Here is a 23719-nt window from a genome sequence, read left to right on the forward strand (position 1 = left end):
CACTATTCAGTCCCCTCCAATCAGTCCCCTACTCACTATTCAGTCCCCTCCAATCAGTCCCCTACTCACTATTCAGTCCCCTCCAATCAATCCCCTACTCACTATTCAGTCCCCTCCAATCAGTCCCCTACTCACTATTCAGTCCCCTCCAATCAGTCCCCCACTCACTATTCAGTCCCCTCCACTCAGTCCCCCACTCACTATTCAGTCCCCTCCAATCAGTCCCCTACTCACTATTCAGTCCCCTCCAATCAGTCCCCTACTCACTATTCAGTCCCCTCCAATCAGTCCCCCACTCACTATTCAGTCCCCTCCACTCAGTCCCCCACTCACTATTCAGTCCCCTCCAATCAGTCCCCTACTCACTATTCAGTCCCCTCCAATCAGTCCCCTACTCACTCAACAGTCCCCTCCAATCAGTCCCCTCCTCACTATTCAGTCCCCTCCACTCAGTCCCCTACTCACTACTCAGTCCCCTCCAATCATTCCCCTACTCACTATTCAGTCCCCTCCACTCAGTCCCCCACTCACTACTCAGTCCCCTCCAATCAGTCCCCTACTCACTATTCAGTCCCCTCCAATCAGTCCCCTACTCACTATTCAGTCCCCTCCACTCAGTCCCCCACTCACTATTCAGTCCCCTCCAATCAGTCCCCTACTCACTATTCAGTCCCCTCCAATCAGTCCCCTCCTCACTATTCAGTCCCCTCCACTCAGTCCCCTACTCACTATTCAGTCCCCTCCAATCAGTCCCCTACTCACTATTCAGTCCCCTCCAATCAGTCCCCTACTCACTATTCAGTCCCCTCCAATCAGTCCCCTACTCACTATTCAGTCCCCTCCAATCAGTCCCCGACTCACTATTCAGTCCCCTCCAATCAGTCCCCTACTCACTACTCAGTCCCCTCCAATCAGTCCCCCACTCACTATTCAGTCCCCTCCAATCAGTCCCCTACTCACTATTCAGTCCCCTCCAATCAATCCCCTACTCACTATTCAGTCCCCTCCACTCAGTCCCCCACTCACTATTCAGTCCCCTCCAATCAGTCCCCTACTCACTATTCAGTCCCCTCCACTCAGTCCCCTACTCACTATTCAGTCCCCTCCAATCAGTCCCCTACTCACTATTCAGTCCCCTCCAATCAATCCCCTACTCACTATTCAGTCCCCTCCACTCAGTCCCCCACTCACTATTCAGTCCCCTCCAATCAGTCCCCTACTCACTATTCAGTCCCCTCCACTCAGTACCCTACTCACTATTCAGTCCCCTCCAATCAGTCCCCCACTCACTATTCAATCCCCTCCAATCAGTCCCCTACTCACTATTCAGTCCCCTCCACTCAGTACCCTACTCACTATTCAGTCCCCTCTAGTCAGTCCCCCACTCACTATTCAGTCCCCTCCAATCAGTCCCCTACTCACTATTCAGTCCCCTCCAATCAGTCCCCTACTCACTATTCAGTCCCCTCCAATCAATCCCCTACTCACTATTCAGTCCCCTCCACTCAGTCCCCCACTCACTATTCAGTCCCCTCCAATCAGTCCCCTACTCACTATTCAGTCCCCTCCACTCAGTACCCTACTCACTATTCAGTCCCCTCCAATCAGTCCCCTACTCACTATTCAGTCCCCTCCAGTCAGTGTCCCACTCACTATTCAGTCCCCTCCACTCAGTCCCCCACTCACTATTCAGTCCTCTCCAGTCAGTGTCCCACTCACTATTCAGTCCCCTCCAATCAGTCCCCCACTCACTATTCAGTCCCCTCCAGTCAGTGTCCCACTCACTATTCAGTCCCCTCCACTCAGTCCCCCACTCACTATTCAGTCCCCTCCACTCAGTCCCCCACTCACTATTCAGTCCCCTCCAATCAGTCCCCTACTCACTACTCAGTCCCCTCCACTCAGTCCCCCGCTCACTATTCAGTCCCCTCCACTCAGTCCCCTGCTCACTACTCAGTCCCCTCCACTCAGTCCCCTGCTCACTACTCAGTCCCCTCCACTCAGTCCCCTGCTCACTACTCAGTCCCCTCCACTCAGTCCCCTGCTCACTACTCAGTCCCCTCCACTCAGTCCCCCACTCACTGCTCAGTCCCCTCCATTCAGTCCCCTGCTCACTACTCAGTCCCCTCCACTCAGTCCCCTGCTCACTACTCAGTCCCCTGCTCACTACTCAGTCCCCTCCACTCAGTCCCCTGCTCACTACTCAGTCCCCTCCACTCAGTCCCCCACTCACTATTCAGTCCCCTCCAATCAGTCCCCTACTCACTACTCAGTCCCCTCCATTCAGTCCCCTACTCACTACTCAGTCCCCTCCACTCAGTCCCCTGCTCACTACTCAGTCCCCTCCACTCAGTCCCCCACTCACTACTCAGTTCCCTCCATTCAGTCCCCTGCTCACTACTCAGTCCCTTCCACTCAGTCCCCTGCTCACTACTCAGTCCCCTCCACTCAGTCCCCTGCTCACTACTCAGTCCCCTCCACTCAGTCCCCTGCTCACTACTCAGTCCCCTCCACTCAGTCCCCTGCTCACTACTCAGTCCCCTCCACTCAGTCCCCTATTCACTACTCAGTCCCCTCCACTCAGTCCCCTTCTCACAAGTGTCACAGGTTTACTTGCTGAACCACAATCTCTGTTTTAATAAACTGAGGTTTCCAAACGTTCCTGTGATACCTTTTCATATCGAGTCTCCATACACATGAAGATGACGTAGGCAGTAACACAAGCCAGGCAGCCTTCAAAGTAGGATGTTCCCCCAATTTTCTCTGCTTCAGCATAATAACTATTTAAAGTCTTCACTGTTTCTTCAAAGTAGTGTCTTTCAACCTGAATTGTAGAGAATTAGAAAGAAATAGTTTGAGGACCTCAATAACTCTCTTCCACGTCTCCTTGTGCAAATATTTGCCAGCTTTCAGTGAACAATCTCCTCGACAGCCACTCCCAGTCAGGATCAGCAAGAGTTGTGCAAGAGAATCTCTCCATCTGATTTCTCCTTTCACACCTCGTCCTGATGCTCAGAGTGGACAGCTGGCCTTCACCAGCCAATTCATTGCTAACAAGGACCATGGCATCTGTAGCAGAATTGGTAGAAAGCACCCATAGCATAGAGCTCCAACACACTACCACCGGAGACAGCATGCTATGGAAAACTTGAGGACTTCTGTCATCGATGGAGAGGAAGGTTTTTGTTGAGGGATTTTTCTTAAGACTGCCTTATCTGCATCTCAGATTTTTTTTTATTCACTCACAGGGTTTTTTGCTCCTTGAGAATCCAACTGAGTGGCTTGAGGCCCAAAAGAAAGAAAGAAAAGTTAAGAGTCATCCACATTGCTGTGGGTCTGGAGTCACATAAACACTAGACTGGGTAAAGACAGCAGATTTCCTTCCCTGGAGAATATTAGCGAACCAGATGGGACTTTCCAACAATCTAATAGTTTCATGGCTTCCCTGAATAATACTGACTTTTTAATTGCCGATTTATTTAATTAAGTGAATTTAAATTCCCAGCTGCCATAGTGGGATTTGAACTCACTTTTTGGGATCGCTAGCCCAGACTGCTAGATTTCCAGTCTCATAACAGAACCACTCTGCTACTGTTCCCAATATGTAGCAATGTAAGAATGTACAGGACAGGAAGACCACAGATGGCCAATTCAGCTAGTCCCAGTGTTTCAGGCTAGGGTTATGGTAGAATAGGGCTTGTGTTACTGCACTAGTACTTCACTGATTGACTTAAGAGCCCTTGAGCTTGAGTTCAAAAAGGAAAATCAGCCATGATTTCTATCTCCTTTCACCAGTCCTTAAAACAAAAATAAATCTGCAGCACATTAACTGTTCAGCCTATCTAAGAATTTTCTAACAATACAATTCTCAAACTTTATAACTCTGCTTGGGAGCCACGAACACTGTGTTTTTCAAAAGCTGGAAATTAGCTTCTTTCTTTAAGTTTCTGCCAAGCCTTGTGGGGAGTATCACAGGGCAGAATCAGTGGCAACCGGATGCAAAATTCCCAATGCCAACTCAAACATCTAGGCAAATTAGTGACCAAAGTGATGATTAAACAGAGGCCCGAAGTAACAGAACTTGGCAGTAAAATCAAGGGCCTTCAGCCTTTGAAGTTTATGATCTCAATAAGGGATCCATTAGCTTCGTCAGGACTGAGAAAGTTGCAATTAGTCAGCTGGGTCTGTTAATAATCTGATTAATTCAGACCTGATGTGCTTTGAACCCTGCAATTGGGCAGCCACACATTGCTGTTTGCATCATTACACAGCGTGAAAGGAACATCAGTGAACACCTAGAGATACCCTCTCCTCTAAAGGTACAGCAGTCACTATGGAGTACAGGTCATAGCGGGGAACACGAGTTAGAAGTTAGGAAGAGCAAAGTGAAGCTCCCTCAGCTAAAGGACAAGAGAGTTGTGGAATCAGTCAACGTGAAGGCAGTGTGGAAGGTTGTGAGAGAGACAGAAAATATGGAGTGGGACACATACTGATAGTGAGAGATGGGAACCTGGTGTGAAAAGGGATTAAAGGATGCTGTGAGAAGATGGGGCTGAGATCTACGAAACCAAAAAGCCCCTTAGCGCCGAATGGCCTTTCCTCATTTTGAAAATGCTATAAAGGAGTTATTAACCTGCACTCCACATCTGCTCCCCAAGATCACTTCCAGAATACCAACACCCTGGGTGCTGGCTGCATGTTACGAGTCTGGTGTGGTCGCCTCCATTCTTCTTGTTTGGGAGGAGAAAGTGGTAGTGTGGGTGGCGAGTGGTCTCTTTGCCTCCAGCAGAAGATGCTTGCTGATGGGACACGGGAACTCAGCGACTCAGTAATCTGTTTCCTGAGCCAGGCAGGCCCAGAGCACCCAGTGGTTGCAGACCAGTCACTGTCTCACTAGTACAGGCGGGATAGGTACATCAGTTGCTGGGGGAGTGGGTGGGGGGGTAGGTGCGGAGAGAATGCAACAGTTCTCCCCCACCTCCACAAGGCAATAAGGTTATGATCCCTCCCTGTTCTGGACTTCCCCCCCCGCTCCCCCCCCCCGCCCCCCGCCACACCACAACAGGAAATAGTTTCTCTTTATCTACCTTACCAAATCCTTTAATCATCCGAAATGCTTCATTTCAATCACCCCATAATCTTCAATACTCAAGGATTGCTCTCCAATCTGGCCCATGGCACCCGTATTACTAAAGCAGTGATCAGTTACCTCAGCACAGACCAAGAATCAGACAGAGGGCAAACAATTAGGATCAATCCTTAACAGATCTCATTCAAGGTTAAGACATCAATCTGGATACCCATGTGCAATCGATGCCCACTAGCTTTTTTTTTTATTCATTCATTCATGGGATGTGGGCGTCACTGGCTATGCCAACATTTATTGCCCATCCCTAATTGCCCTTGAGAAGGTGGTGGTGAGCTGCCTTCTTGAACCGCTGCAGTCCATGTGGGGTAGGTACACCCACAGTGCTGTTAGGAAGGGAGTTCCAGGATTTTGACCCAGCAACAGTGAAGGAACGGCGATATAGTTCCAAGTCAGGATGGTGTGTGACTTGGATGGGAACTTGCAGGTGGTGGTGTTCTCATGCATCTGCTGCTCTTGTCCTTCGAGGTGGTAGAGGTCGCGGGTTTGGAAGGTGCTGCCGAAGGAGCCTTGGTGAGTTGCTGCAGTGCATCTTGTAGATGGTACACACTGCTACAAGCAAGGCAGTCAGGAATATGCTAACTTTCTTTTCTCTTAGTTAGTCAGTCAGTTTGTGCTCAACATTAAGCTCCACAGCCTGATTCCCTGTGATATCAAACATGCAACACAAATGTTGTTACGAGGATTTCAGTAAAATGTAGAGATTTATGGGGATTTTTTCTGCTATAGCCATTAATACATTCAGGAATACAATTCCAGATTCTATTCTTTCACACTTTTATTAAGGAAGAGGATGCTGAAGCTGATACTGATATCAGTAGAAGTAATGGATGGAGTGAACATTGATAGGCAGGATGTACTGGAAAGGCTGGCTATGCTTAGAGCGGATAAGTCGCCTGGTCCAGATAGCTTGCATCCCAGGTTTCTAAAGGAAGTGGGTTGGAGATAGCGGAAGGGCTTGACATATTCTTCCAATCTTCCCTAGATATGGGGGATATGCCAGAAGATTGGAGAATGGCTAATGTTACTCAAGAAAGCGTGTAAGGAAAGTCCTAACAACTACAGCCAGTTAATTTCACATCATTGGTGAGTAAGGTTTTAGAAACAATAATCAGGGAATGAAAATCAACAGGCACTTGGAGAGGTTTGACTTAATTAAGGAGAGTGAGCACAGATTTGTATAAGGCAGATTACGCTTGACTAATCTAATTAATTTTTTTGATGAAGTAACATAGAAGGTTATAAAGGGATTGCAATGAAGGTTGTCTCATGGATTTTAAGGAATTGTTTGATAAGGTACCACATAAAAGGCTGGTTAACAAAATTGAGGCTCACAGAATAGGAGAGTCAGTGTCAGCTTGGATAAAAAAAATCCGCTTAAGTACAGAAAACAGCGAGTCAAGATAAATGGCTGTTTTTCAGAATGGAGGATGGTGGACATTCGTGTTTTCCAAGGGTCAGTGCTGGGACCACTGCTTTTTTTGATACATATAAAATGACTTGGATCTTGAAATACAGAATAAAATTTCAAAATTTGCCAATGATACCAAACTTGGATGTGTGGCAAACAGTGAGGATGATACCAATCGACTGCAGCAGGTCATAGATAGCCAACAGAATAGCAGGCAAGTGGCAGATGGAATTTAATACAGAGAACTGTGAGGTGATGCATTTTGGCAGAAGGGATAGGGAGAGGCAACATACACAACGGCACAGTTATAAAGAGTGTGCAGGAACTGAGGGGCCCGAGGGTGCATGTGCATCGATCTTTGAAAGTGGAAGGACAGATTGAGAGAGTAGTTAGTAAAGCATATTAATTGTGATTTCTCCTGTAATGCTACTGATCCACTGAACAAGCTCAGATTCTCCTGTACGCAACTACCATTCAACCCGTGAACTGTATGTAACCTGGTCCGTGAGAAAGTAGTGTGTGCGGCTAAAAGTGGTAAACAAAGTCCACAGCAGGGAAGTAGGATATGTGCTGAGACAGCAATGTGGTGTAACCGAACTGCTGAAGGGGAAGTAAATGTATTAAAAACTGCAAGGTTTGATGAAGGCATGTCTAACCTATTGCTTAGTTTGTAACAGACGCACCATGTAGGCTGGTTGCTTGGAGACCGGGGGTTGGCGGAGTGAGGTAATGTCTTGCTAGCAGACAAGGGCTGGAGAACAGAGAACTAGCTATGCAATGTGGTCAAAACTTGAGGGATGAGGCTCCCAAAAATAAGCAGATGTCAAAACCGGTGAAATGTTGACCGACTGTGGCTGACGTGGCGTACCCGCGGCGATAACAGCTGACCAACCAATCACTGTGCATCAGGTAGTCAGGTCCGGCCCATCCTGAGCTGATCATGCAGGTAGCATGCACGAAACAGGGTATAAGAAAGCGTGCTCCGAAGTGCTGGCTAACTAGCTCAGGACTAAGTAGTCTGATCGACTGCTTGGAGAATCGGAAGGGGAGGACTGATCACCTTCTCCGTTCCAACTCTGGGATGAACCTAAGTAACCTAGCTTACGTGGACGCGTGAGTATAATCTCTGTTGAAGATAAGATTTTGAAACGTTGAATAAACGTGCTATATGTGAACAATAATTTGGTAGTCCTGAGTCGTTGATACCCAGAGTAAACCTCCGGACCAGTAGTGGGGATAGACTACACTCCCTACATTTTAAAGGAAAAATTGCCAATACTAAAATACCCGGCTCTCCAACTCTGGCGGGAACTTGGTTTGAAACTGGCACAGGATGCCATCCGTGTAGTCTCGCTGGATGAAGACTTTCGTCGCCAATGAGGCATTCGGCCGTAATTCCTGAAGATTGTGCACCTGGAGGGGAGAGAACCAAACGTGCGAGTGAAGGTGATGCAGGGCTATTAGTCACTTCCTCAGGTAAATGCTTAGCATGGAACCTTGCCTATCAGTTGGGCCTGAAACACAGTTAGCACATGTCATTAAGACTGGAGGCCTTGCAAAAGTTATCCTAGAATAAAAGCTCAATTACTTTCTCCCCAGATCCCAGAAACTCCCACCAGCAATTAGGATTATCTTTGGAATAAAACCAGAAACTGCTGGAAAAGTCCAGCAGGTGTGGCAGCATCCGCACAGAGGAAAACAGTGTTAACGTTTCAGGTCGATGACCTTTCTTCAGTTTCAATGAAAAGTTATCGACCTGAACCATTAACTGTTTCTCTCTCCACAGATGCTGCCTGACCTGCTGAGTATTTCCAACATTTTCTGGTTTCATTTCAGATTGACAGCATTTGCAGTATTTTGCTTTTATACCTTTTGGAAGGCTGGATGAAGAAAGAGAGAGAGCGAGAGATGGAGAAATTTTTCAAGATGTACATTGATGTTCACAATGAATGGACATCACCCCCTTCCTTGACGTTCCTCAAGCCACCATTACACCACTGTCATCTGGGAGAGCAGGTTTGCCTTTCTCTTTCTCAGGTCTTGACATTAGGAAGTGCATGGCAGTAGTTATTCAATTTTGATTCTTTTTGTAACTGGCCCCTCACATGGAGAAGAGGGAAGACTCTTTCCTGTGTTCCACATCTCCCATCGAAAAGGTCAGACAAAGCGTGACCGAACTACCTGAATTTCGACAAAAAATGACAGGAGTCCAACCAGCAGTGGGAACAAGTGGCAGTCACTTTCACACTGAGGTTCGTGATGTGTTTGTGTGCCAGGTCCCGATTCCCTGGTCTCACACAACCAGCAGCAACCTCGCATAAACTTGCCGGATTCACAAGCGCTGGTCCGAGCCACTGCTTCCATTGCAGGGACCTATCGGCCGCTGGATGTGCAAGACATTGCACTTTGTGGGATCTTGCTGTGCACAAAATTGCACCACCCCCCCCGCCCGATTTTCCTACAAAAGCAAATCATTAAACTTCAAAAGTACATCATTCACTGTGCTTTATTTTTGTAAAAATGTGTGATAAAGCCCTTTTTAAATACCAATAATCCTTTTCCGGAATATTCCTACACAAATCATTGACATGATACACCAAAAATTGATATTGGTAAAATAGAAGTCATCAGAGCCAATCTTACAGAAAATTTGAATTAATGAAGGAGATTGTCTTTCTCTACAGAATATCATGTTCAACATCAAATTAAAAGCCACAATCTAATATTTGTCCACTGGAGTTCTCATGCAAAGTTCCTTTGCCATTACGTTCAATTAAAATTTAATTGAAAATTTAGTTTTTTCCCCAGAAAATCTCTTCAGAGAGGCAGATCTTTGCAAAATATTCCAATATGATTTTTTTTTAATTACATTTTTAAATTATCTGCACTGTGTTGTCAAGATGCCAGCCATCAGTCTGTGGGTGACACTCGCCCCTCTGAGCCAGAAGGTTAAGGGTACGGCCCACACAGAGAGCACATAATCTGGGGAGTGCTGCACTGTTAGAGGCGCCATCTTTTGGATAAGACATTAAACCGAGGCTCCCTCTGCCCTCTCAGGTGGATGTAAAAGATTCCACAGCCACTATTCTGCAGAAGAGCAGGGGCATTCTCCCCGATGTTCTGGAGCTGATACATATCTCTCACTTAATGAGATGATCTGGTCATTATCTCACAGCTGTTTGTAAGACCTTAGTGTGTGCAAACAGGTTGCCTCAACTCCCAACTGTAAGTACAGCTCTTCAAAAGCACTCCTTTGGCTGTAAAGCGCTTTGGGATGTCCTGAGATCGGGAAAGGCGCTATATAAATACAAAGTTTTATCTTTTCTTCACTTACTTTAATTTATTCTCTACAGGAATTTGTCTGCTACAAAGCAGAGACATTTTGACCTGTACATAGCATTGCCACATCACTAGTTCCCAGTTTACCTTCTTTTCCCCTTTCGTTCCTCTCAATCGCGGTAGTGTCCTGCACCTCTGGTCTTCATTTGCTAAGCTCCAACTCCTCCTCCCTGTGCTGAACTCAACATATGAACATACGAACTAGGAGCAGGAGTAGGTCATTCAACCCCTTCGAGCCTGCTCCGTCTTTTAATAAGATCATGGCTGATCTGATTATGGCTTTGACTCCACTTTCCCGCCTACCCCCGATACCCTTTGACTTCCTTGTTAGTCAAGAATTTATCTACCTCTACCTTAAAAATATTCAATGACCCTGCCTCCACTGCTCTCTGGGGAAGACAGTTCCAAAAACCCTCAGAAAAAAATTCTCCTCATCTCTGTCTTAAATGGGTGACCCCTTATTTTTAAACTGTGTCCCCTAGTTCTAGTCTTTCCCAAGGGAAAACATCCTTTCAGCATCCACCCTTTCGAGTCCCCTCAGGATCTTATATGTTTCAATAAGATCACCTCATTCTTCTAAACTCTGATAGATACTGATCCAACCTGTCCAACCTTTCTTCATAAAATAATCCCCCCTCCCCATCATCCCAAGTATAAGTCAAATGAACTTTCTCTGAATGACCAGTAATGCATTTATATCATTTCTTAAATAAGACCAAAACTGTACACAGTATTCCAGATGTGGTCTCACCAATACCCTATACAACTGTAGCAAAACACCCCTACTTTTATATTCCATTCCCCTTGCAATAAATGACAACATACCATTTGCCTTCCTAATCACTTCCTGTATCTGCATACCAACCTTTTGTGATTCATAAACCAGGACACCCAGATCCCTCTGTACTTCAGAGTTCTACAATCTCTCTCCATTTAAATAATATCCTGTGTTACTACCCTTCCTGCCAAAGTGGATAAGTTCACATTTTCCCACATTATACTCCTCATACTTCACACTAGTTCATCTTTCCCAGTATCTCAACCTGTGGACCTCCTCATCTCCCTTAGTCTAGTCTACCCTTCCTCCTATAGATTTCTTTAAGGAAATAACATTTTGGAACATAGTATTTGCGTAATTTAAGACGTGACCTGTGGTGAGTGTAGTGATGCTTGGGAGGGACAGGTTACTTTGGACAAAGGAAGTAGACTTGCAGGGCTAAGGGGATTGACCAGATAGCTCCGTGGAGAACCGGCATGGACTCGATGGGTTGAATGGCCTCCTTTTGTGCCGTAAATGGCTCTATGATACCCAAAGCCCTCCATCACTGTGGGTTTTCCTCACCTCATGTCCGGGTGTATTCATAGAAATCACTGTGATTAGGCAATAACTCGAGTAGCACAGCATCATAAGACAGTCAGGATGGTAGGTGAACTCCATGAACCTTGGAACTTTAAAAACATTTTTTACAGAAGGTAAAGCAAGTCAAATTTGTGACAAGTGCAAGACTTCTATTCCCACTGTTAGCTGGTAGGTCTTCATCTATAAACAACCCTATCAGCCATTCATTTACACAAAATGATGCAGACGCTGCCCATCAGGCAGTTACTTAAGGATCAGGAGTTTGCAGGCGTTGTATGTATAAATACAACCTCATTAAAACACCGAATGGTGCATCGCCCACATTTGGAGCCGAAATAGCAACTGATACAACATTTGCCACTTACTGCCAGTCACAATTTTGGAGCCAGAGGATTTTTTTTTAATAAGCATGAGTGCTGTAAACTCCTATTGAATCGCATGCTTCTATAACAAAGTACAAAGGTCATGTTGTGAGACCACATTTCAGTAATCTGGCCTTCCTTTGTGTTGGAAACAGTTATCATGTCCCTCCCTCTCTAGCCCTTTGGAAGCAAAAGCTGTTCGCTATTTAAAAAATAAGGAAATGCTTGATAAGTGAAGATACACAATTTCTTTATGAATCTGCAGCAACAGAATCAGGCCCATCAGGGAATACTGATGCAACATAACAAATTAACAAAATAAATGCTCTTTGCTCTTGAAAATGTTGCATTTATTTTTAAAATGTGCAAATTTTAAAATGCAATCACAGCATGCATCATTTATTATATCCAATTATGTTTTATATTGGACTGTGCAAGACAGGCCGCGCTTTGGATTCAGTTCCAAGCAAAAGGGACAAGAATGAGATGATCCCCGTTAAGAGGGATCTTGTCCCCGGCTCTGATTGTAGCAATGCCATAGACGGGGATGGCACGCTCGCTATCGATGTGGGAGTTTTTTTTAAATTGCAAATAAATGTGCAATTCCCTCTAGCCACGGCTGAAGCTCGGGAGGCTGCATGAAAGGGAATGCACTGGCTGTTAATGAGCAAATGCTTCCTTACCTCGGCCATCTCGGCAGCGCAGTGCCCGGGCCAGTGGCCGCTTCCTGCTCCGCCGCCCCGGCTGATTGACAGGCACCAGATTCCAGGGACTCCGTCACTCAGGCAACCGCCCTGAATGACAGCCGCAGCTGTCCTGGGGATTCCCTTCCATCACCCCGGGAGGGCGTCACTGATTGATTGATTGACACCTCAGGAGCCGGTAACCCCAGCAACCGCGCTAGCGCAGGAGCTGCCAATGCAAACCCCGAGTTAAGTGGCAATATTGCACTGTTGCCAGTGCAATGGGTGAATCAGTGATGGTCATCGATGGATGCAAATTTGCAATGGTCATACAAATCCCCACATGTAAGAAAGGACCTGCATTTATGTAGCTCCTTATATATGTGATCAAGAGGACCACAAAGAGCATTGGGTACGCTGAATTGCTTTGGCACACAGCAAGATCCCATAATAAAGAACAGTACAGCACAGGAACAGGCCATTCGGCCCTCCAAGCCTGCGCCGATCTTGATGCCTGCCGAAACTAAAACCTTCTGCACTTCCGGGGACCGTATCCCTCTATTCCCATCCTATTCATGTATTTGTCAAGATAGCGAGGAGAACAATCATGGAATGATTCAGCACAGAAGGAGACCATTCAGCCCATCGCACCTGTGCCAGCTCTTTGAAAGACGTATCCAATTAGTCCCATTCCCTGCTCTTTCCCTGCAGCCCTGCATACCTTTCCTTCTTAAGTATTTATCCAATTCCCTTTTGAAAGTTACTATTGAATCTGCTTCCATCCCCCTTTCAGTCAGCGCATTCCAGATCACAACAACTCGCTGCGAAAAACATTTCTTTCCACATTTTGCCTCTCCTTTTGCCTTAAGTTTGTGTCCTCTGGTTATTGACCCTACTGCCACCGGGAACAGATTCTCTTTATTTACTCTACCAAAACTCTTCATCATTTTAAACCCCTCTATTAAATCTCCTCCTCATCTTCTCTGCTCTGAGGAGAACAATCCAAGCTTCTCCACTGTCTCCACATAACTGACGTCCCTTAACCCTGGTACCATTCCAGTAAATCTCCTCTGCGCTCTCTCCAAAGCCTTGACATCCTTCCTAAAATGTTGTGTTCAGAACTGAACATAATATACGACCCGAACTTGGAAATACGTTGCCTTTCTCTGGGTAAAAATCATAGAAGTCCTTCCCAACAGCACTGTGGGAGTACCTACACAGCACTGTAAGGTGATTTAAAAATGCTGAAACGGGTGTATGAAAACCGGTTGTGGTGTAACCATGCGTGCAACGAGCAGGAGGGGTGGACTGTGGAACATCGAGATTGGAGAAGACGTCGGACTAACGAGCTTACAGTCAGTCTGACCTCGGTGGTGGGTAAATTATTGGAAACAATTCTGAGGGACAGGAGAAACTGCCACTTGGAAAGGCACAGATTAATCAGGGATAGTTAGCATGGATTTGTTACAGGAAGATCATGTCTCACTAAATTGATTGAGATTTTTGAGGAAGTTACAAGAAGGATTGATGAGGGTAGTGCAGTGGATGTGGTTTACATGGATTTTAGTAAGGCATTTGACAAGGTCCCACATGGCAGACTGGTCAGTAAAATGAAAGCTCATGAGGTACAGGGGAATGTGGCAGGTTGGAACCAGAATTGGCTCAGTGACAGGAAACAAAGGGTAGTAGTCAACGGATGTTTTTGCGAATGGAAAGCGGTTTCCAGTGGCGTTCCACAGGGATCAGTGTTGGGACCCTTGCTGTTTGTGGTATATATTAATGATTTGGACTTAAATGTAGGAGACATGATTGGGAAATTTGCTGATGACACGAAAATTGACTGTGTTGTTGATAGTGAAGAGGATTGAGTTGAGTGGGCGGAAAGGTGGCAAATAGAATTCAATCCTGAGAAGTATGATGTATTGCATTTATGGGAGGGCAAAAAAACGAGGGAATACACAATAAATGGGAGGATATTGAGAGGGGTAGAAGAAGTGAGAGACCTTGAAGTGCATGTCCACAGGTCCTTGAAGGTGGCAGAACAGGTAGATAGAGTGGTGAAGAAGGCACATGGAATGCTTTCCTTTATTGGCCGAGTTATAGAATACAAAAGCAGGGATGTAATGCCGGAACTGTATAAAACGCTGGTTAGGTCACAGTTGGAGTATTGTGTACAGTTCTGGTCACTGCATTACAGGAAGGACATAATTGTTCTGGAGAGAGTACAGAGGAGATTTACAAGAATGTTGTCAGGGCTTGAAAGTTGCAGCTATGAGGAAAGATTGGATCGGCTAAGTTTGTTTTCCTTCGAACAGAGGAGGCTGAGGGGTGACTTAATTGAAGTGTACAAAGTTATGAGGGGCCTAGATAGAGTAGACAGGAAGGACCTGTTTCACCTAGCAGAGAGGTCAATTACCAGGGGGCACAGATTTAAGGTGATTGGAAGAAGGATTAGAGGGGATATGAGGAAAAACTTTTTCACCGAGAGGGTGGTGGGTGTCTGGAATTCACTGCCAGGAATGGTGGTGGAGGCAGAAACACTCAATTCTTTTAAAAGATGCCTGGACATGCACCTGAAGTGCTGCAACCGGCAAGGCTATGGACCAAGTGCTGGAAGGTGGGATTAGATTGGGCAGCTAGTTTTGTCGGCTGGCACGGACGTGATGGGCTGAATGGCCTCCTTCTGTGCCGTAATTTTTCTATGATTCTATGGTTGTACAAGAGCCGCAGGTGCATTAACAAGCTGAAACATGCAACTAACTGGGCTGATCTAATCAGTGTTGAGACAAAGGATGGCGCAGTCAGTAGAGTCTGGCCTGCGATGGATAATGAAATGATCACCAAGCAGGTGAGCTGAAATATTTGGCTTTTGGCTGAATATAGTCAGAGATAAGAGACATGCTGATATCACAGTAATTGGAATGCAGTCATGAATTTAAAAGTCGGAGTGGGAGAAGATCTGGACTGCAGTCGGGAAAGAACAACCTGGTCAGTCAATGGAAGACATGCGAGGAGAGGTCGTTGGCGGATCGACCAGCTGAGGTGAGCACACAGGGAGACTAAGCAACTGGCAACTTGTTTTCTGTAACTTGAAAATAAGGCTTAATAAGGGCACCATCCTATGTAAGTGAGAACAATACTCTCCATGTCTGTCATTAGAACATAGAACATAGAACAGTACAGCACAGTACAGGCCGTTCGGCCCACGATGTTGTGCCAAACATTTAACCTACTCTAATATCAAACTACCTACCTACCCTTCATTCTACTATCATCCATGTACCTATCCAAGAGTCGTTTAAATGCCCCTAATGTATCTGCTTCTACTACCACCGCTGGCAGTGCATTCCACGCACCCACCACTCTCTGTGTAAAGAACCTACCTCTGACATCTCCCCGAAACCTTCCTCCAATCACCTTAAAATTATGCCCCCTGGTGATAGCCCTTTCCACCCTGGGAAGAAGTCTCTGACTATCCACTCTATCTATGCCTCTCATCATCTTGTACCCCTCTATCAAGTCACCTCTCATCCTTCTACGCTCCAATGAGAAAAGCCCTAGCTTCCTCAATCTTTCTTCGTAGGACATGCCCTCCAGTCCAGGCAGCATCCTGGTAAATCTCCTCTGCACCCTCTCTAAAGCTTCCACATCCTTCCTATAATGAGGTGACCAGAACTGAACACAATATTCCAAGTGTGGTCGAACCAGGGTCTTATAGAGCTGCAGCATAACCTCGCGGCTCTTAAACTCAATCCCCCTGTTAATGAAAGCCAACACACCATATGCCTTCTTAACAACCCTATCAACTTGGGTGGCAACTTTGAGCGGTCTATGGACATGGACCCCAAGATCCCTCTGTTCCTCCACACTACCAAGAATCCTGTCTTTAAGCCTGTATTCCACATTCAAATTCGATCTTCCAAAATGAATCACTTCACACTTTTCCAGGTTGAACTCCATCTGCCACTTCTCAGCCCAGCTCTGCATCCTGTCAATGTCCCGTTGCAACCTACAACAGCCTTCCACACTATCCACAACTCCAGCAACCTTCGTGTCATTGGCAAACTTGCTAACCCAGCCTTCCACATCCTCATCCAAGTCATTTATAAAAATCACAAAGAGCAGAGGTCCCAGAACAGATCCTTGTGGAACACCACTGGTCACCGAGCTCCAGGCTGAATACTTTCCATCTATTACCACCCTCTGACTTCTATGGGCCAGCCAATTTTGTATCCAGACAGCCAACTTTCCCTGTATCCCATGCCTCCTTACTTTCTGAATGAGCCTACCATGGGGAACCTTATCAAACGCCTTGCTAAAATCCATATACACCACATCCACTGCTCTTCCTTCATCAATGTGTTTTGTCACATCTTCAAAGAATTCAATAAGGTTTGTGAGGCATGACCTGCCCCTCACAAAGCCATGCTGACTGTCTCTAATCAAACCATGCCTTTCCAAATAATCATAAATCCTGTCTCTCAGAATCCTCTCCAATAATTTGTCCACTACCGACGTAAGACTGACTGGTCTATAATTCCCAGGGTTATCCCTATTCCCTTTCTTGAACAAGGGAACAACATTTGCCATCCTCCAGTAGGGGTCCAACCCAAAGTAATTGTTCTACATCACAGACTGCAGCGGTTGAAGAAGGCAGCTCACCACCACCTTCTAAAGGGCAACTAGGGATGGGCAATAAATGGTGGCCTTGCCAGCGACACCCACATCCCATGAACGAATAAAAAAAAATTCCGGGGACTATCCAGTGATTTACAAAGGTTTAGCACAACATCATTGCTTTTGTACTCTATACCTCAATCAACAAAGCCAAGGATCCTGCACGTTTTTTTAATAGCCTTCTCTACTTGTCCTGCCACAGATTTATATATGTACACTCCGCACCCCTGCTTTACCATGAACAGAAGCAAACACTTAATGATGATCAATATTAATTGTTTCTATCTTATAAGTGGGCCTTATCTCTACTACTCATTAAGTAGTCTACCGAGACAGAGGTGATTCATCTGCCTTTGAAGTTACTGTCTGCACACTAGTCAGTGGTGTGGAGTTTCTTTCTTACTCTGCTCTCCATTTTGGAGGCGGGGCTGATGTCTAAAAAGTTGACTTTAGTCTGGTTGACTCAACAGCAAAATTTTCAGCCCGTGATGTCAGTTCATGTCATGGATTTAAATCCCAGGCAGACAAATGGAGCAGGAAATTTCGTCTCTCTCCTCATATAAGTGAATCTGCACTGTCTTAAGTTGGTTGGACAGAAGCCCAAGGCACAAATTATTCAAAATTCAGTACTAAGTGGGTAACGGCTGAGAGGCTGTTTCCCCTGGCTGGAGCATCTGGAACTAGGAGGTCACACATTCAGGATAAGGGGTCAGCCATTTAGAACTGAGATGAGGAGAAATTTCTTCACTCAGAGGGTTGTGAATCTTTGGAATTCTCTACCCCAGAGAGCTGTGGATGCTCAAGTATTGAGTATATTCAAGATAGAGATTGATAGATTTTGGACTCTAAGAAAATCAAGGAATATGTGGATAGAGCAGGAAAATGGAATTGAGGTAGAAGATCAGCCATTGTCTTATTGAATGGCGGAGCAGATTCGAGGGGCCGCATGGCCTACTCCTGCTCCTATTTCTTATGATAATAAGGTCAATCAGAGGGGCCATAAAGATGTCCTGTGGGAAGAGGAAATGTTAGCTGATGCAGTTTTTCTTGGCTTCTTTTCTCTACTGCAAGCCATCTTCTCAAACCCCTGTCCCCTCCACCCTCACCTCCAACAATAAGTGCGAGGAGTTCATGGACTTCTTTGTCACTAAGATAGAGACCATCCAATCAGCTGCCTCTGCTGTGTCCCTCCCTTCCACAAGCCCTCCAGGCCAAATTTGCTCTAATGCTCCCCCCTACCAGAGGCCTGAACTTGCATCTTTCTCTAGTTTCTCTATCTCCCCTCATGCCCTCTCTGAGCTCATCTTGTCCATGAGATACACCTCCTGCTCCCTCAATCCTATTCCCAATAAACTGCTGATCACCCAACATCCTTCCTGGTTCCCATATTAGTCGCTATTGTTAACAGTTCTCTCTCTTCAGGTGTTGTCCCTCTCTCCTTTACATCTGTCATCACCAACCACCCCCCCTCCTCAAAAACTAACCCTTGACCCCACTGTCCTGGCAAACTACTGTTCCATCTCCAACCTCCCTTTCCTCTCCAAAGTCCTTGAGCATGTTGTCGCCTCCAAAATCCATCCCATCTTTCCCAGAACTCCATATTTGAATCCTCCAATCAGGTTTCCCCCTGCCACAGTCCTGAAATAGCTCTTTTGAAAGTCACAAATGACATCCTGTGTGACTGTGACACAAGTAAACATTCCCTCCTTGTCCTTCTCGACCTGTCTGCAACCTTTGAAACGATTGACCACACCATCCTCCTCCAATACCTCTCCACTGTCATCCAGCTGGGTGGGACTGCTCTCACCTGGTTCCCATTCTTAACTATCTAATCGTAGCCAGAGAATCCCTTGTAATGGGTTCTCTTCCTGCTCCCGCACCATTACCTCTGGTGTTCCCCCAAGGATCTATCCTTGGCCCCTTCCTATTTCTCATCCTCTTACTGCCCCTCGGCGACATTATCCGAAAACACAGTGTTAGTTTTCATATGTCCGCTGATGATACCCAGCTCTACCTCACCACCACTTCTCTGAACTCCTCCACTGTCTCAAAATTATCAGACTGCTGAGCCGACTTTCAGTCCTGGAAGAGCAGCAATTTCCTCCAATTGAATATTGGGAAAACTGAAGCCATTGTTTCTGTCTCTGCTCTAAACTCCATTCCTTAGCTACTGACTCCATCCCACTTCCTGGCAACAATCGGAGATTAAACCAGTCTGTTCGCAACCTTGGTGTCATGTTTGACCCCGAGCTGACCCTCTGGCCTCATATTCATGCCATCACTAAGACCGCCTATTTCTACCTCTGTAACATCACCCAACTTCACCCCCTGTCTCAGCTTATCTGCTGCTGAAACCCTCATTCATGCCTTGGTTACTTCTAGATTTGACTATTCCAATGCACTCCTGGCTGGCCTCCCACATTCTACCCTTTGTAAACCTGAGATCATCCAAAATGCTGCATCCCTTCCCCTACTACCCCTGTACTCGCTAACTGACATTGACTCCAGGTCAAGCAACATTTTGATTGTAAAATTCTCATCCTTGTTTTCAAATTCCGCCATGGCCTCACCCCTCCCTATCTCTTCTCCAGTCCCACAGCCCTCCGAGATATGAGATATCTGCACCCCTGTAAGTCTGGCTTCTTGAGCATCCCTGATTTTAATTGCTCCACCCGTTGGCGGCTATACCTTATGCCGCCGAGGCGCTAAGCTCTGGAATACCCTCCCTACGCCTCTCCTCCTCGCTTTCCTCCTTTAAGACACTCCTTAAAACCTACCTCTTTGACCAAGCTTTTGGTCATCTGACCTAATATCTCCTTTGTGGCTCAGTGTCATACATTGTTTTATAATGCTCCTGTGAAGCACCTTGGAATGCTGTATTACATTATAGGCACTATATAAATACAAGTTGTTATTGCTGTTTTTAGAGGTACTGTTTTGATTGAAGTACATCTAGTTGGATTTGCAGAGGGAGTATTTGGTCCTTATCATTTCTGATTTCTGGGCAATATATAGGAGTGGGGTAGACTGATATCTGGGCACTAACTTCTGTGCCTGATGCCTCCATGTTGGCAGCCAGTGACTTCCAAACACACAGCAAGCTCCCACAAACAGCAATGTATTGAGTGGCCAACTAATCTGTTCTAGTGACGTTGGATCTGTATAGGCTCAGGAGACCCCATTGCTCTTTTACAAGATAGAACTATGGGATCCTTTACATCCGCCTGAGAGAGTAGATGGGGCCTCAATTTAGCATCTCATCCAAATGATAGCACCTCCAGCAGTGCAGCATTCCCTCAGTACTGCACTGGAGTATCAGCCTGGATACTGAAGAAGGGTCACTGACCTGAAACATTAACTCTGCTTCTCTGTCCACAGACGCTGCCGGACCTGCTGAGTATTTCCAGCATTTCTTGAACCTATAACCTTCTCATTCAGGAATAAGTGACACTGGTACTGTGGCAGTCTTATTTTGTTGATTAACCCAATTTGAAAACCTTATAGGAAAATGAAGATACTTAAAAAAAAACGGTTGAACCTTGTTAAATATGACTTTCAGAGAAGTTCAGCGTTTAATGTTCCCTTCGTCTGGTAGATGGGTCTTGGAATAAATTACAGAACCTTCATCTCCTCGGGTTCATGTAAGCTGTGTTGCAGGAATGGATTTTAATTCATGTGTTTGTGTTGGAGTTGGTCCACATGAAGTTTTTACGAATTTGTCATTCTCTTCATTAACAATACTGTTCCACTCGGTATTCCAACATTTCTGGTGAGATTTTGAATTATGTTCAAAAGGACTGGTCTGATATGTATTGGGTAATAAGCCAAAATGCCTAACATGTATCCTAATAGCTGATAATATAATAATAACTGATAAAAATGTACAATAATACAGACCTTGATTATTCAGAGGAACTATATGGAGCAAAGAATGAACTACATTGATGCAGCATCATTCATGTCCTCAGCCAAGGTCCCTAGCCAAGCTGTTGCAGTACAGCCAGAACATTGGCATCTATCCGGCAATGTGGAAAATTGACCAGGTATGTCCTGTACACAAAAAGCAGGGCAAGTCCAACCTGGCCAATCACCACCCCATCAGCCTACTCTCAATCATCAGTAAAGTGATGGAAGGTGTTGTTGACAGTGCCATCAAGTGGCACTTGCTTAGCAATAACCTGCTCAGTGACGCTCAGTTTGGGTTTTCTGTAGATAATTATTTGCTTTTGATGTGATCTCACTGTTGCTATTGGGCCAACTGGTGCACAGCAAAGTCTCACAAATGCTAGTGAGTTAAATGACTAGTTAATCTATATTTATTGTCGTGTTAGTTGAGGGATGAATGTTAAACATAAGAACATAAGAAATGGGAGCAGGAATAAAACATATGGTCCCTCGAGGCTGCTCCGCCATTCAATGGGATCATGGCCATCTTCAATTTCAACTCCACCTTTCCTGCATTAACCCCATCTCCCATAATTCCCTTAGAGTCCAAAAATATATTGATCTCAGTCTCGAATATACTCAACGACTGAGCATTCACAGCTCACTTGAGTAGAGAATTTCAAAGATTCACAACCCTCTGAGTGAAAAAATTTCTCCTCATCTCAGTCCTAAATGACCAACCTCTTATCCTGAGACTGTGCACACCACCACCCCACAATTGTAGAGTCTTCAACCAGGGGAAACATCCTCCCGGCATCTCAGAATCTTATATGTTTCAATTGGATCGCCTCTCATACTTCTAAACTCCAGGGAATATAAGCCCATTCCCCTCAATTTCTCGTCATTGGACAATCTCTTCATCCCAGGAACCTTCACTGTTGTCTCTAAGGCAACTATATCCTTTCTTAGGTATGGAGACCAAAACTTTATCATCAAAGTTGTTCGCCAAGACAGCAGCAACAACCCCTTGATCATATTCAAATAGTGCTGTGAGACAAGAAAGGCAGTAGCTCTGACAGCACAGTGCTGCCTCAATACTGCATTGGAGTGTCAACCTCCATACTGTGCTCAGATCTCTGAAGAGGGATTTAAACCCACAAGCTTCTGACTCAGACATAAGAGTGTTCCCAACTGAGCCAAGCTGACACTTGCAGAGCACTGAAACAGACGGGCAAAAGCTTGGTCAAAGGATGTTGATGTTGAAATATTTTATGTCATGTTGGTGTTTGACCCAACGACTCATTTGTTAGGCGAGCTCAGCGTGCTTTGATCCAAGGAAAAAGAAACAATCATGAGGTTTCAGCAAGAGTCAATATAAGAAAGTGTGGAATGATGGAGTGGGAAGATTTCCTTTTTGTAGCACCAGCGATTTTCATTGCTGTGTCATTGGCGGTCGTGCCTTTTGCTGCCTGGGCCCTAAGCTCTAGAATTCCCTCCCTAAACCTCTCTCTCTCCTCCTTTTAGATGCTCATTAAAACATTCCTCTTTAACCAAGTTTTGGTCACCTTCTTGGCTCTGTCTCAATCAGCTCAGGACAGGTGTCAGCCGCTGCAAAGCCCTTACGCAGAAGTGGGGATACAACTCAAACAAATTCTGTCGACTGTGACTGCGGAGAGGCATCCCAAACAATGAAACATCTCCTAGAATGCCCTCTACTACCAGAGCCATCGCAGCCCTGAAAATCTGAAGGATTTCAACTCTCGAGTCAGAACCTATGTGGAACAATGGCGAGGGGAGATGTAGCGGCACGAGCGAGAGATGTGGAAAATGTCGCAAAGGTAAGACTGACCTTTTAAACCTTAGACCTGCTATCAGCCCTAGGGAAATGACTGGCTCCATGGGTTATCTGTTTTCTTTCCAGATTAACCGACATAGGAAATCAAGATTTGTATTTTTATACAACCTCAGGATGTCCCAAAGCACTTGACAACCAATGAAGTACTTTTGAAATGTAATCACTGTCCCACAGGCATCAACATGATAACCAAATAATCTTTTTTTAGTGATGTTGGTTGAGGGATCAATATTGGCCCAGGAAGCACACTCCACCCTTCTTCAATATAGTGCCAAGGGAACCTTTACGTCCAACTGAGAGGGTAATTAGGGACTTGGCTTAATGTCCCATCTGAAATACAGCACCTCCAACAGTGCTGCACTCCCTCAGTACTGTACTGGAATGTCAACCATAATTTTGAGGTTCTTGAATGCATGACCTCTTTGGCTCAGAGTCAAGGGCGTGACCCACTGAGCCACAGCCTCACACACTATGTCACTACACTAGGGTAATATTATGGTAACAAAGCCACAAGAATTATCAGGAGCTTTATTGCATATTTGTTAACCTTAACTCTACCTAATATTCACTAATGAAACATTCTAATTAAAACCAAAGCAATGGGGTAGATTTTCAATGGGTAAAAAACTGGCATTTGAAAATCTTCCCCAATTTTTCCAACATGTGGTTGATTATCTGGCTAGGGAAGGATTTGAGGTGCAATAATTGATTCTATTGCCCCCGTGCTAAGGGACTGGAGGGAAATGTCAGCCAGGGTTTCTGCACCTTATTGCTATTCAGATCAGTAGGATGTAACATTTGGCCTTAGCATATCTGTGCTAATCACAGCAGGATTCAAACTTCAATCACTCTCTAGTAACTGTGTGAGTGGGTATGTGTCTCTGGGGTTTTTTGTTTATTTGTTCACAGGATATGAGTATCATTGATAAGGCCAGAATTTATCGCCCAACTCTGATTGCCCTTGAGAAGGTGGTACATTTGAATGGCTTGCTAGGCAATTT

The 23719-nt window shown here is 45.4% G+C and overlaps 1 protein-coding gene across 4 annotated transcripts in view; it reads right to left on the reverse strand.

Moving 5' to 3' along the window:
* The window catches only part of LOC137380777 (golgin subfamily A member 7B-like), a 29454-nt gene extending 17051 nt beyond the window's left edge, over nucleotides 1-12403 (reverse strand). The window contains exons 1-4 of one of the 4 annotated variants that reach the window (XM_068053121.1): nucleotides 12302-12402; nucleotides 11239-11345; nucleotides 7845-7970; nucleotides 2672-2824 (exon numbers count right to left, since the gene is read on the reverse strand). In XM_068053121.1, the coding sequence (XP_067909222.1) occupies nucleotides 2672-2824; nucleotides 7845-7970; nucleotides 11239-11334 (375 nt within the window). In that variant the 5' untranslated portion in view covers nucleotides 11335-11345; nucleotides 12302-12402. Of the gene's footprint in view, nucleotides 1-2671; nucleotides 2825-7844; nucleotides 7971-11238; nucleotides 11346-12301 lie in introns of all 4 variants that reach the window. The other 3 variants (XM_068053122.1, XM_068053123.1, XM_068053125.1) reach the window with 3 other exon arrangements.
* Nucleotides 12404-23719: the final 11316 nt, after the last annotated feature.

This window comes from Heterodontus francisci, chromosome 20 (genome assembly GCF_036365525.1).
Source record: "Heterodontus francisci isolate sHetFra1 chromosome 20, sHetFra1.hap1, whole genome shotgun sequence".
In the NCBI taxonomy this organism is placed as follows: domain Eukaryota; kingdom Metazoa; phylum Chordata; class Chondrichthyes; order Heterodontiformes; family Heterodontidae; genus Heterodontus; species Heterodontus francisci.